The sequence below is a fragment of the Papaver somniferum genome, unplaced genomic scaffold, assembly GCF_003573695.1.
Source record: "Papaver somniferum cultivar HN1 unplaced genomic scaffold, ASM357369v1 unplaced-scaffold_10, whole genome shotgun sequence".
In the NCBI taxonomy this organism is placed as follows: Eukaryota; Viridiplantae; Streptophyta; class Magnoliopsida; order Ranunculales; family Papaveraceae; genus Papaver; species Papaver somniferum.
In genome coordinates, this window is record NW_020618825.1 from 11989073 (window position 1) to 12001645 (window position 12573).

The 12573-nt window shown below is 38.2% G+C and overlaps 1 protein-coding gene across 1 annotated transcript; it reads left to right on the top strand.

Annotated features, from left to right (window-relative positions):
- The first annotated feature begins 1685 nt into the window (after window positions 1–1685).
- LOC113326066 (subtilisin-like protease SBT1.5) lies at window positions 1686–4525 on the top strand. Its single transcript, XM_026573873.1, has one exon. The coding sequence runs from the start codon at window positions 1809–1811 to the stop codon at window positions 4218–4220; it is 2412 nt and encodes an 803-aa protein (XP_026429658.1). The 5' UTR covers window positions 1686–1808; the 3' UTR covers window positions 4221–4525.
- Window positions 4526–12573: the final 8048 nt, after the last annotated feature.

A 12573-nucleotide genomic window follows, 5' to 3' on the forward strand; every position in this document is an offset into this window, starting at 1 on the left:
GATATAGACGGAATAGTCAAAATCTCTTAGAGTAAATTTTTTTATTGATTTTATAAATATTCATGATTTTTCCTGCTTTACCCTTTATTATATTCTCAATGTTAGGGACAAAAACTCAATTACCATGATACCCAAGCAACACAAATAGGATTATTTGGTTTTTGGTATTTACATTTTGTCCAAAGTTAGTGTTTGGTCTAACTTTTGTCCAACTTAGGATTTGGTACTTGAAATAGACGTTGACTTACATTGACTATATCATGTGATGATGTTTTTAACTTTCTGAATTTAAAATGTGTAAATACTAATTTAATTATGAGTTTAGTAACAAAGACTTGTTAGTCCTTAAAATTTCTACGGTTCAAATTAGATCAGAAGAAAAATTGCACAAAATCGCACCGAGTTTCACAAGACATGGGAGAAATTTATCCTCTTCTCCATTACAACTCTGCTACCGCCGTCTCCTTCTCTAAAATCTCTTCAGTATTTTCCTTCTTTCTTTTTATTGAAACCTATCTTATTAACACATCAGGATTTGTTGTACTTGGATCAAATGATGAAGAAAATCATTGTTGCAGAGATTTAGAATCTAGGGTCTGGTTTTGGGGATTTAGGTGAAACAAAAAGTCTAACAGAGGGTCTAATTTACTGTTGGTGTTGTTGCAGAAATGATTATAATTTAGTGATGGTACAATTTTTATTCGGTTAGGGTTTTGATTCTTCTTTGGGTTTCAATTTGGGTACTAACGGAATTGATTCAATCATATCAGTTGGGATTCATTATTGTTTCGATTGACAATTCTGATGAAGTGAAAATAAATGATTAGTTCTTGTCGATTCACTTATGTAATTTGGGTTTCATAAGGGTACAATGAAGATCCTGGAAGAGATTGATGGATAAAAGATAACATTCTGAGTGTGCAAATTTTTAATTTAAGCATAATTTCCTTCTTAATTTCACTTGCTTAAGCTATTTTTCAGTTGGATATTGTTTAATTTTATTTGATAAGTTGTTCTTCAGCTTGATTGTCGATGAGGTGGCGACTGTAATGAGAATATGTTGACAACAGAAGGGTTTGTTGTGTCTTTTCATCGTTGTTGATGATTTTTCTCCTAGGGTTCTTATTTTTCTTATGGTACTGCTATTGTTTCTGCCTATTAATGGTGGGAAGAACTTGAGAAAACGAGTTTGATTATGTTGAGCGTTACTCTTCTAGCGGCGATGTTAACGACACCAGTTAAATCAATTTTATTTATTTATTCTCATAATTACTAAACAGAAATCAAGACTTTAAAGAGTCAACGTTATTTTTAAGTACCAAACCCTAAGTTGGACAAATGTTAGACCAAACACTAATTTTGGACAAAATGTAAGTACCAAAAGCCAAATAACCCACATAGATAAGGGTAAAGTGGTTAAAATTCACTACCTGTTTACTTTTTCACTATCGGATTCAGCAGATATTTACGACCTGCTTACTTTGCCATCGCCAGGTCCAAAAATTTACTACCGGGTTTACTTTGCCATAGGTTAAATCCTCTTGTGACCAGAATCTACAATTAGGCACCAAATTTACTTTCTTTTAAAACAAAATGTACTGCATCAGGCTTTTTTACCCTCGCTAAAATAATGACATAAAAAGACACAAAATTTACAGACAAAGTTAGTACAATCCATAACACCACTCACTTTGTTACTAATATGACCATCAACGCCAGCCACACAATGTCTCCTCCTCCTCCTCCTTCTCTTCTCTCTTAATAAATCTTCATCAACAGAGACATTCACGAGCAGCAGCTTCTCTCTAATGGCTGCATTTCATCATCTTTATACAATATCACTTGTGTTATTATCTTTGTTCACCATTAAAGCAATTTCATACACAGTTCTTGATCATCAAAACACATACATAGTTCAGATTCAGCATGATGAGAAACCATCCGTTTTTCCTACTTTTAAACACTGGTATGAATCTACACTCAACTCTGTCTCTTTATCAGTAGAATTATCTGAAAACAATAGTAACGAAAAACCCGGGTTCAAATCTCAGAATAATATACGCGGCGAAAGTAGAATTATTCATGCATATGAGAAAGTATTCCATGGATTTTCAGTAAAGTTGACACCATTAGAAGCAACAAAACTCGAAAAACTTCCGGGTGTAATTGCGGTAATACCCGAACAAGTACGTCAAATTCAAACAACCAGATCGCCACAGTTCCTTGGATTAAAAACTAAAGACAGCTCCGGGTTGTTGAAAGAATCTGATTTCGGTTCTGATTTAGTTATCGGTGTGTTAGACACCGGAATTTGGCCGGAACGGAAAAGTTTTCATGATCGAGATTTGGGTCCGGTTCCGTTGAGATGGAAAGGTGAATGTGTAAGTACAAAAGATTTCGGTCCACATACTTGTAACCGGAAATTGATCGGAGCCAGGTATTTCAGTGCGGGATACGAATCGACGAACGGGAAAATGAATGAGAGTTCGGAGTTGCGGTCGCCGCGGGATACCGACGGTCACGGTACTCATACGGCTTCGATTGCGGCGGGGCGGTATGTTTTTCCAGCATCAACTCTTGGGTATGCTCGTGGTGTAGCTGCAGGAATGGCGCCTAAGGCTCGCCTAGCTGTTTATAAAGTGTGCTGGGCTGCTGGTTGCTATGATGCGGATATCTTAGCGGCGTTTGATGCTGCGGTGTCAGATGGCGTCGATGTTGTTTCTTTGAGTGTTGGCGGAGTTGTGGTTCCGTATTATCTCGATTCGATTGCAATTGGTGCTTTTGGTGCTTCTGATCACGGTGTTTTTGTTTCGGCTTCGGCGGGGAATAGCGGTCCAGGAGGACTGAGTGTAACAAATGTTGCTCCTTGGGTTACGACTGTCGGTGCAGGTACAATTGATAGAGATTTTCCAGCTCATGTGAAGCTTGGTAATGGGAAGGTAGTTCCGGGGATGAGCATTTACGGTGGACGCGGATTGTCTCCGGGGAAACAATATGAGCTAGTTTATGCTGGCAGCGGTGAAGGTAGTGGTGGTGACGGATATTCATCCTCATTGTGTTTAGAAGGCTCGTTAGATCCTAAATTCGCCAAAGGGAAAATCGTTTTGTGCGATAGAGGCATGATTTCGCGGGAGACGAAAGGCGAAGTTGTGAAGAAATCCGGCGGAGTTGGAATGATTATAGCGAATGGTGTTTTTGATGGGGAAGGTTTGGTTGCAGATTGCCATGTTTTGCCAGCAACTTCAGTTGGAGCTTCAGGTGGCGAGGAGATCCGCAGGTATATGGCGTCTTGCTCCAAGACCCGGACAAAGCCTACAGCTAGAATACTATTCAAGGGTACTCGATTAAGAGTTAGGCCGGCTCCGGTTGTTGCATCGTTTTCTGCTCGCGGTCCTAATCCTGAATCACCTGACATTTTGAAGCCTGATGTTATTGCACCTGGTTTGAACATCCTTGCGGCTTGGCCTGACCGTGTCGGTCCGTCCGGGCTTCCTACCGATAAACGGAGAACCGAGTTCAATATACTTTCAGGCACTTCCATGGCATGTCCGCATGTGTCTGGTTTGGCTGCTTTGTTGAAAGCGGCACATCCGGAATGGAGTCCTGCTGCAATCCGGTCTGCTTTGATGACTACTGCGTACACAGCTGATAACCGTGGCGAAACAATGCTTGACGAATCTACGGGCAATACATCAACAGTTATGGATTTTGGTGCAGGTCATGTTCATCCACAAAAGGCTATGGATCCTGGTTTGGTCTACGACATTTCATCCTACGATTACGTCGATTTCCTCTGCAACTCGAATTACACCGGGCGGAATATCATGACGATAACCCGGAAAAAAGCGGATTGCAAAGGCGCAAGAAAAGCCGGTCACAGTGGCAACTTGAATTACCCGTCCATGAACGCTGTGTTTCAACAATACGGCAAGAAGAAAATGTCGACACACTTCATCCGTTCCGTGACGAACGTTGGCGACGCGAAATCGGTTTATCGGGTCACAATCAAACCTCCGAGAGGAATCAGAGTGACAGTGAAGCCAATGATTCTTGTTTTCAGAAGGATGGGCCAGAAACTGAATTTTGTTGTCAGGGTTGAAGCAAGGCAAGTGAACTTGACTGCAGGGAGTTCGCTTGTGAGAAGCGGTTCGATACATTGGAAAGACGGTAAACATGTCGTAACCAGTCCCATTGTGGTTACAATGCAAGAACCACTTTGAGATTTTGTCTTTTAAGTTTTTTTTTTGGTAATATCAGAGTAATGAAGCAATAGCCAATAGCTATAGATATTATTATGTATAAGAAGACGGATGCCGCCGCTCAGGTAGAGAGCGTTTAGGTTGCGTATCGATGCGCGAAGTTTGCGCTCATCAACGCCGTAGAGAAGAATGTAATTTGAGGTTTTTTCTATTTCAGAAGAATCTGATCAGTTACGTGAAGTTTGTGTATAGTAGTAGTAGAGGAAGATGATGAGAAAGAATGTTGCAAGAGAAAAATGTGGAATCATGCATTGTTTGTTGGACTACTTGGCATGGTGCACCTAATGCCTCCCACATAGTGGTTGCTCTGTCCGCAACAACTGGGAAATTCCGTCTAGGCCTGCCTTCAACTCATTTTCAAGCCCAAACTTGAGCTAGCTAGATTGAACAAAAATGTATAAGCTTGGTGTAGAAAATGATTTAGGCCCATTTGCAGAATTAGCTACTTAGACCAATTTCATAAGAAACCTGTTTTGGGGCATACCGTGATTTTTTGAGGCATACGTTCCGCTGAAAGTTACCAGTCGAACCTCTAAGTTATCAGCCGAACCTAGGCAAAAACATAAGTACGGCTGAAAGTTGAGTATGCCTCAAAAAATCACGGTATGTCTCAAAATAGATTTCTTTCGTAACAAGGTATGATTGATTGCTCAATTTAGTTGTGGACTAGTGGTGCATCAGTGATGGTATGATTGATGGTTCGCCTCCAAAGTTCAGTAGAGGCTCCATAGATCCTTCTATGTATGTTCATCACTTCTCCGGCCCGTATGTAACGTCTAAGATGTTAGTATATGCATCCTTCGTCTTCGTACAAAGATAACATCGAACGTAGGTGTTTTATAGGGGTGTGCAGAAAAACCGAAACCGCGGTTTTCACCCGCAACCGTCCGCAAAATTGCGGGTGAAAACCAATCCGCAAGAGTCTATGGATCGGAAACAGTTGAGTTTTCAAATCTGCAAGGTTTAGCGGTTTGGTTGCGGTTAGACTTTGAAATCCGCGGATGCACCCGCTCTCACAAAAATTGAGTTTTAGATTTTAGATTAGATTAGATATATCTAATTTAATTTACTAGGAATAAGAGGTTCGTCCTCTTCAGAGAACATTTCAAGATCTGCATAATCTTCTTGAAGAAACTGAAGGTTTTGAAGCTTTTCGATGCTTGCATGTGATCCACTCCGTGCGTTGTGAGAACTACTGGAAAAAGAAGCTGTGCCCTCCTCTTGATACTGAATATAGACACAAAACAAGGTATCAGTTAATTATCCGCCAAAAGTGGTCTAATGTGGACAAGAATCCTGCTAAAGCACTAATCCAGGAAATTTATCCTGTTGTTTGTCAATTCATAGAGGAAATTAAATTTGTTTTCAAAAACAAGGTGCTACATCAAATGATTAAAGATCACTACACTTATCAGTTGCAGTGTTAATTAAGATTACTACCTAGTAAGTATATATTGTACTCATAATGTTGTGCAACAAAACTTTGGCATTGCTTCATTGTTATTAATTTATTATCATGTGAGTGAGACAGTGAGTTAACATAAATAGAGAGATCAATTACCCGTACGAAGGGATTTTCACATATGGGCAGACTTTTTTTTATTTTTTAAAAATTCTGAATCCGCGACTAATCCGCATCCGGTCCGCATCACCCGCTAATCCGTGGATGTCAAATCCGCGGGTGATTGGACCGGTTACGGTTCAATTTTCCAAATCCGCAACTTTGACGGTTTGGTTGCGTGTGACCCTTAATCCGCAACCGTCCGTCCATTGCACACCCCTAGTGTTTAAGATTGAAACTCGTTTACATCCTAATTCAAGTATGGCTTCTGAGACTCCATCTCAAGCCTATCACTACATGGCTAACGAGGCGTTTTAGGCCCATCCAATGGAAAGATTGCAAAGGTAGTCCCTCTGTATAAACAATAGATTGATTAAGATCACAGTCTATTTTCACATTCACATGGCCATGTCTACAAAAGTACAAGGTGATACCGGGTCTACACGGATTGGAAGAGCCGAAGAGGCACCAGAGGTCCAGAGTACGTTCGTGTTTCAGAATAAGAAAATGTTTGAAGGTACATAGTGTTGTCGACGGCTTCTCGTGATCAAATTAAACACAATCCATTAAGTTTAGGATTAGACAACTTGGAGTTATTGTTAATTAGGATTCTATATATTTCAACTTGTCTACTGGATTAAGGTTTGATTACAAGTTGTTTACTATTTGTTAAAAATATAAAACACTTCATGTGGTGTGTTTATGCTCTGTTCTTGTCATTGCATGTATTCAAAGTTGAACAAGCTTTTGATTAGTACATGGATTAATTAACTTAATTCGAGAGAAGTCGCTAATTGATAATTAAGGAATTTTTTTGATAATTTTTTTTTGGATTTTTTAAATTCCTTTGACAATTAACACCTTGTTTGGTGGTGGTGTTCAATCCCACATATCAATTTACTAGAAAGTAACCTTTAGTTTTCATTCATTCATTGGAATGACTCCACCAAAAGTTTTGGTTTTGGTATTGGTTTGTTTGGTAAGTGGGTAAATTGGGTTAAAATTAGAGATGAAATTAAACAACGACAGAGTTGGTGTATCCCTGATTCCAAGGATCTTTCGATTCCTTTAGATAATTATTCGATCTTTTCCAAATAATTAGCGAGCACAACATGAAAATAAATTATCCTTCAGGATTCAATGAAGTCCTAACACCATAATTGAATTTAAGGATTATACTTCCTTGACCCGACTAATAACACACTGTTTTAAGTTTCTGATGATGCTATTAGAGAAGATTACCACTATTTATAAGGGAGTTTATGTCCATTGGAGATGTCTCTTCATCTCCAACAGACACCTTCAAGAAGCAGCAATAATGGCTAATTGCTTGCACTTTTTTAGGGGCGCTGCCCCTAGACCCCCACGACAGATCCGGTCAACCACAATGTGGGAGGCTATCGCGCGTCCCCCGGACCCCTTTTCATAGCGGCAAACCAAATACATATGTTTTGAAAATATCCAAAATACATATGATTTTGTTGGGCATAGACAGTATTTTGAAAATATCCAATGTATATTTATTGTTGGGCATAAAAAAAAAATTTGTTTTTAGAAATGGGAAGGTGATATTGTTATCAGTGGTAGGCGAAATTCCTATGCAAAGATTTTCCCAATTTGATCCCATTATGGACTCAATAAAAAAGAAAAATGGACAGGTAAACGCGTAAATTTATTGGTTTGCTCATTGCAGTCTACCAAGAGCCGCGCATCTCTTACTAAACCGTGCGGTTAAAAAAAATCGCTAACGCATCAACTATAACCGCGCGGATCAATTAAACCCGCTAGTGGTTCGGTACGATCACTGTCCCTTCTCTTCCCGCCAACGGATAAATCTGAATTGGATCATTCAACGACAATAATTCTTTTCCCTATAGTCAGCTGATTTCAACTCAAAATTCACACCAATTTTTTCTCTTCACTCGATGTCATTTTCCGAAAGATATCTCGACCCTTGTTAGTTCGACGAGATCAGTATACTCGAGAAGAAGATTTAGTTATTTTCAAAAACTATGTGTTGTTACGAACTCAGCTTGTTGAAGCACATTATCCGGGTGTAAATTTCCGGGCGGTTATTTACGAGAAGTTTTTAAGTGACACCCGTAACCCGTGTCGTCGTGTTATATGCGACATACAAAATCGTTTTGAGACAATTAACAAAGAAGTAATTGAATTTGTAGCTTTAATCATGCAAGTCAATCGTTTTAGAGTGAGGGGTGAAACTGATGCTGAGTTGGTAACAAGATCTTTAGATGAATGACGAAGATGGAAAAATATGGTTTTCTGTTTTGAAGGTTGTCTCGAAATCCTTAAGATGTTGAACAATTTCAACCGTTTTTTTTTTATGTTGTTCAACCGATTACATCTTAATGAAGATGGTTAGTTACAAGTCTTTCGATTGATTAATTTAGTTAGTAAATTCAATGACAGTTTCTAACTTGAAGTAATTGTAATGCTTAATTTATACATATGTAATTTGATTTCAACAGAAAGCACTAATTTTTATTAATTAAAATTATAATTACATTAGTAGCATAAATAAAGGTTACAAGTCTTCTGATGTCGATTATCACTGCCTTTTTTCATCTTGATTCCATTCTCCAAGATCCGGAATACTCGCACTTGCCAATAAACTTGAGAATTAACCTATATCTCCGTAATTTTAAAAGGCATAAAAGAGTGGTTGTAAACCAGAAGTTGCTACAAAAGTAGAAGAGGTTGGTTGTGGTGATGCAATGGTATAATAACTTTGATTCTAGTTCCAAGGAGAGAATGATGTTGAAAGGCGTCTCTGATCAGGTTAAAATACTTGATGTTGGGAAACAGACACAGTTTGGTTTTTTGTATCCAGCACTTTTGTTTCTCCCACTTGTGTACCGTCGGGATCGTGCCATGATGAATTTTTCCTAAAAGTACTGTCGGAATGATCATGACCATCAGGATTTACAGACGGGTTGAATCCAAATATGGTATCCGTCTGCAATTTCTGAACTGTCTGCAAGTACAAAGTCGTCATTTTTTTATTTATCCGATACAAACTTTTAAGATATGTCTTCAATTGATCTTCACCGGCCTCAACATTATACGTTTTATAGCTGTCGAAGCTATTAGGATCGTGATTGGCTCGCCTTGTGAAGTTATATTTGGCAACTCCCAACGTATTTCAGGCATATTAAATGAAGATGATGAACAACTTCCACCTGTGGTGGGGTAAGTCATAAAGCATTTTTTTAGGAGGCTGATTAGGAATGAATGACATGTCACGATCAATACGTCCTAACGTCGGGAAATAAAATCCATAGATGTGCATGTTGTGAATACCAATGGTTGGTTTAGAAATCACCTAGTACCATTGGAGGTACTGTACTTCAGTAGTGTACACTTGAGCGTTCATTCAAACCTCTCACATGGTCCTTGTTGCACCTATCAAAATCTGATTCAGAGACATGCATTTATCTTGGAGGGTTGATCGTGATTGCAAAAGTATGATGTAACTGGAAAAGTAGTCTTTCTCCCAAAAACCAAACAACTCTTTTCATCTACGGGGGTGTAAAAAACAACTCTTCAGAGTGAATAATCAAGAATAGTTTGTACCTAGTGATCGCCGAACTCGGAAAAAATTATTGTAAGGATGAACAACAACATTTGTGTGGCTCCGTGTAATTTATTGAAACCTTTGAACAAATACGCAAAGCGCCCCTTTGTTATCAATGTCCCTTTTCCCGGTTATTCTTGTAGTACATGTCCATTATTTGGACTCTATGAGTATTGTATTTAAGAATTACTTTACCAATACGCAAGTAGGTATACCACCAATACTGCAAATTAAATTATAATTTAGTATCTTGACCATGCTTGTTTTGTTCATAAAAAATACCCAATTTAAACATCATAATTTAGATTTTACCTATATGATTCCCCAGAAACCAGTGAAATTCGGAATACATATGGTTAATGCATCGATGCCGTTGTACATTTCAGCTAAAATTGTGAACCCCTAATCATGATTAATTTGGTGCACTATCAAGATCTTGTAACGCTTCAAGACCACCAAGGTGAAAAACTATGGTTGAGTTTTGAAAGAACGTTTGACCCAATAACCATAACACAAACACTTTTTGAGTTCCTCATATTCAGCTATATTTATTAAGCCTGCCTTGAGCCCTAGGAAACGATTCAATGCCGAACAATGTATTCCACCTCCTTTCAACTCTTTATGATCTTCTCGTACAAGTAATTCTAGAAACAAGGGAATAAGCGTATTTCATTTCTTATTTGATACTTAATCGTTTTGGTTGAATGGTACAGGGCCTTCCACGCCACTTCGAGTTCCACAAATGAGATACAAATCAAGGGAGATAATTCCTATGACAAGAGTGATATCATCTAATTTATTGTTTTGCATTAATCGACAATTGTTTAAAAATAATTTTTTATTTTAGTTAAACAAACTTACCAATTTCTAAGTACATGAGATGGAACATGTGCGTCGTAGGCCACCACCTTTCTACCAATATTCTCGTAAGCGTGCAATTGTGTTTTCTGTGAATTACATAATAAAACCAACTCCGGGGATATATGTAAAGACCATCAAGCTCGTCAACACTATTAGACTAGTCAAGAGACATCTTAGCCGCTAATAACTCGATTAGTTTAACACGAACGTTAATTAATAGATATTAATCTAACAACCATCTAGATATGAAACTAACACCACTGGATAGAACTCGAAAAGTTACACGGAATGGACTACTTGCACGTGTCATTCGGATACTGGGTGAAGAAGATTTATCAATTTGTTTATGGAGGGTAAAATAGTCATCTCGTTGATGGACTTTATGGCAGACTTTATCCAAGATGTGGGTGCATCGATAGTTTTCATTGGTTTTATCCCCAGACCGTGAAGATAACTCTCATATTTTCCTTCTTCTTCATTCTTTTTCTCTCATCATCTTCATCTTCTGTTCTTCGCCTCTGGCGATTCTGTGATAACTCTGAGGTTGTGAAGTCGAGGGAATTAGTTAATTTATCAAGGATCGATTGCAGGTGGTGAAGATGGTTGTGCAGCTGAATTAGATTCTAAAGTTAAGTTAATCAGAGAGAACCAAGTTAAGGTTTTATGATCGATGTCGTATTAAAAGGGGAATTGATAAGTTATTGGGTTGTTGATGGATGAAGAACAGAAGGGTTGAGGTTCAATTGTAGTTTTGAAGTTTTTTTTAGAGAAGAATCAAAGAATTAGTGTTTGTTAGAGGGTTTCTTAGAAGTTCGATTAATTATGAATAATATGGATTTAGAGATGGGTTCGTTCTTAATTGGTGTTTGATGGAAGTTGTGGAGTTGTTCTGATGATTGATTAAGAAATTGCAGATTTAAGGTTCCTCATGTTCTTCCCCAATTTTTGAGTTAGGATTTCTGAGGTTGATGATTATAAGACTCATATCAAGAAAAAAGAAGAATAAAGTTGGTTTTGGCATATGGTGGTGGTCTTGAGATGATTTCTCAATTGAGCCAAGGGAAGCAAGAATCCGACTCCAATTGCCTGTGTGAGACTGTTATGAGGTAATTGTTCTTCTAATCTGCTTAGTGAAGTCATTTTGTATCTCTAATTGAGCATGTGTAGTTGATAATTGAGCTAAGGCCTGAGGTTGGTATGAAGTGGAGTTTGGTTGTTGTTTTGAATTACAGAGAATTGATGTATGTTGAATTGAAGTTCAATACGCCAGAATTGGAGTTTTTATGGTTTGGGTGTTTGAGTAGATGATGTATGAATGGGGGTTACAGGTAGTGGTGTTGTTATTATTGCTGCTGTGGTGTTGTGAAATGCAGGGAAGGAGTTGGAAGTGTGTTAACAGAGGATATTGTGTGATTGAGTTTGAAAACAAGAGAATATGGAGTTGTATTGATGTAGCTCTGAAGTTTAGTGGAGTGGAAATGAATAATTGGTTAGTACTTGTGGATGTCAGTTTAATTGTGATGTTGGGAGGTTACAGACATGTTTTGGGTGACTGCAGTTGCTAGTTGAACTGAGGTTACAATTGTAGATGGGTATGGCTTTGCTGGTGGAACTGTAGTTTGTTTTAGTGATCGAGCTAAGCTGAATTAGTAGTGGTGATGATGTTTCAGTTCATGGGTTGGTTATGAAATAAAGAGAGAGTGATGAAGATGAGGTTAAGCTTAGTTTGATGGTGATCATAAAGTTGTAGATAGTGTTCCTGTGAAAGCTTGATTACTGCAACTGCAGGTAGGCTTAAATTAAAATTCTACTTTGAATTCTAGAATTATGTTGAAGTGAATATTTACGTAATAATCAAATTGGATAGAATTGAGTTAGTGAAACAGAACATTAGAGAGTTTTCTTGTTTAACCGGTGTTAGAGTTCTTTTTGTATCAAGGTCTGATTCCATTGATTTCCCTGAGTTCTTTTACAAGTCAGATGTCTGACTAGTTTAATCTTGTCTGACTCAGTTAATCTGACTGAGACAAGTTGACCCTGTTAAGCTGAGTTAAATCGGTTTGACTCAGTGACCAGACCAGTAGATCGTTGACTCGACTTTGATCAGGACTTGAACTTTGATTGACGTTAACTGTTAGAGACCCGTTGACTATTAGCTTGACCCCTTTGACCGTCAGTTTGACTGTCAGTGACCGTTAGTTGACTCATATGGACTGGAACTTAGTTTTTATGGGCTTGTTTAGTTGACTTGAATTTAGGACTAGTTTTCCTAGTTTGATGTTTGGACTCCTTAGATT

Coding starts and splice junctions, on each gene's coding strand:
- LOC113326066 (XM_026573873.1), top strand. CDS start 1,809: ATGGCTGCATTTCATCATCTTTATACAATATCACTTGTGTTATTATCT.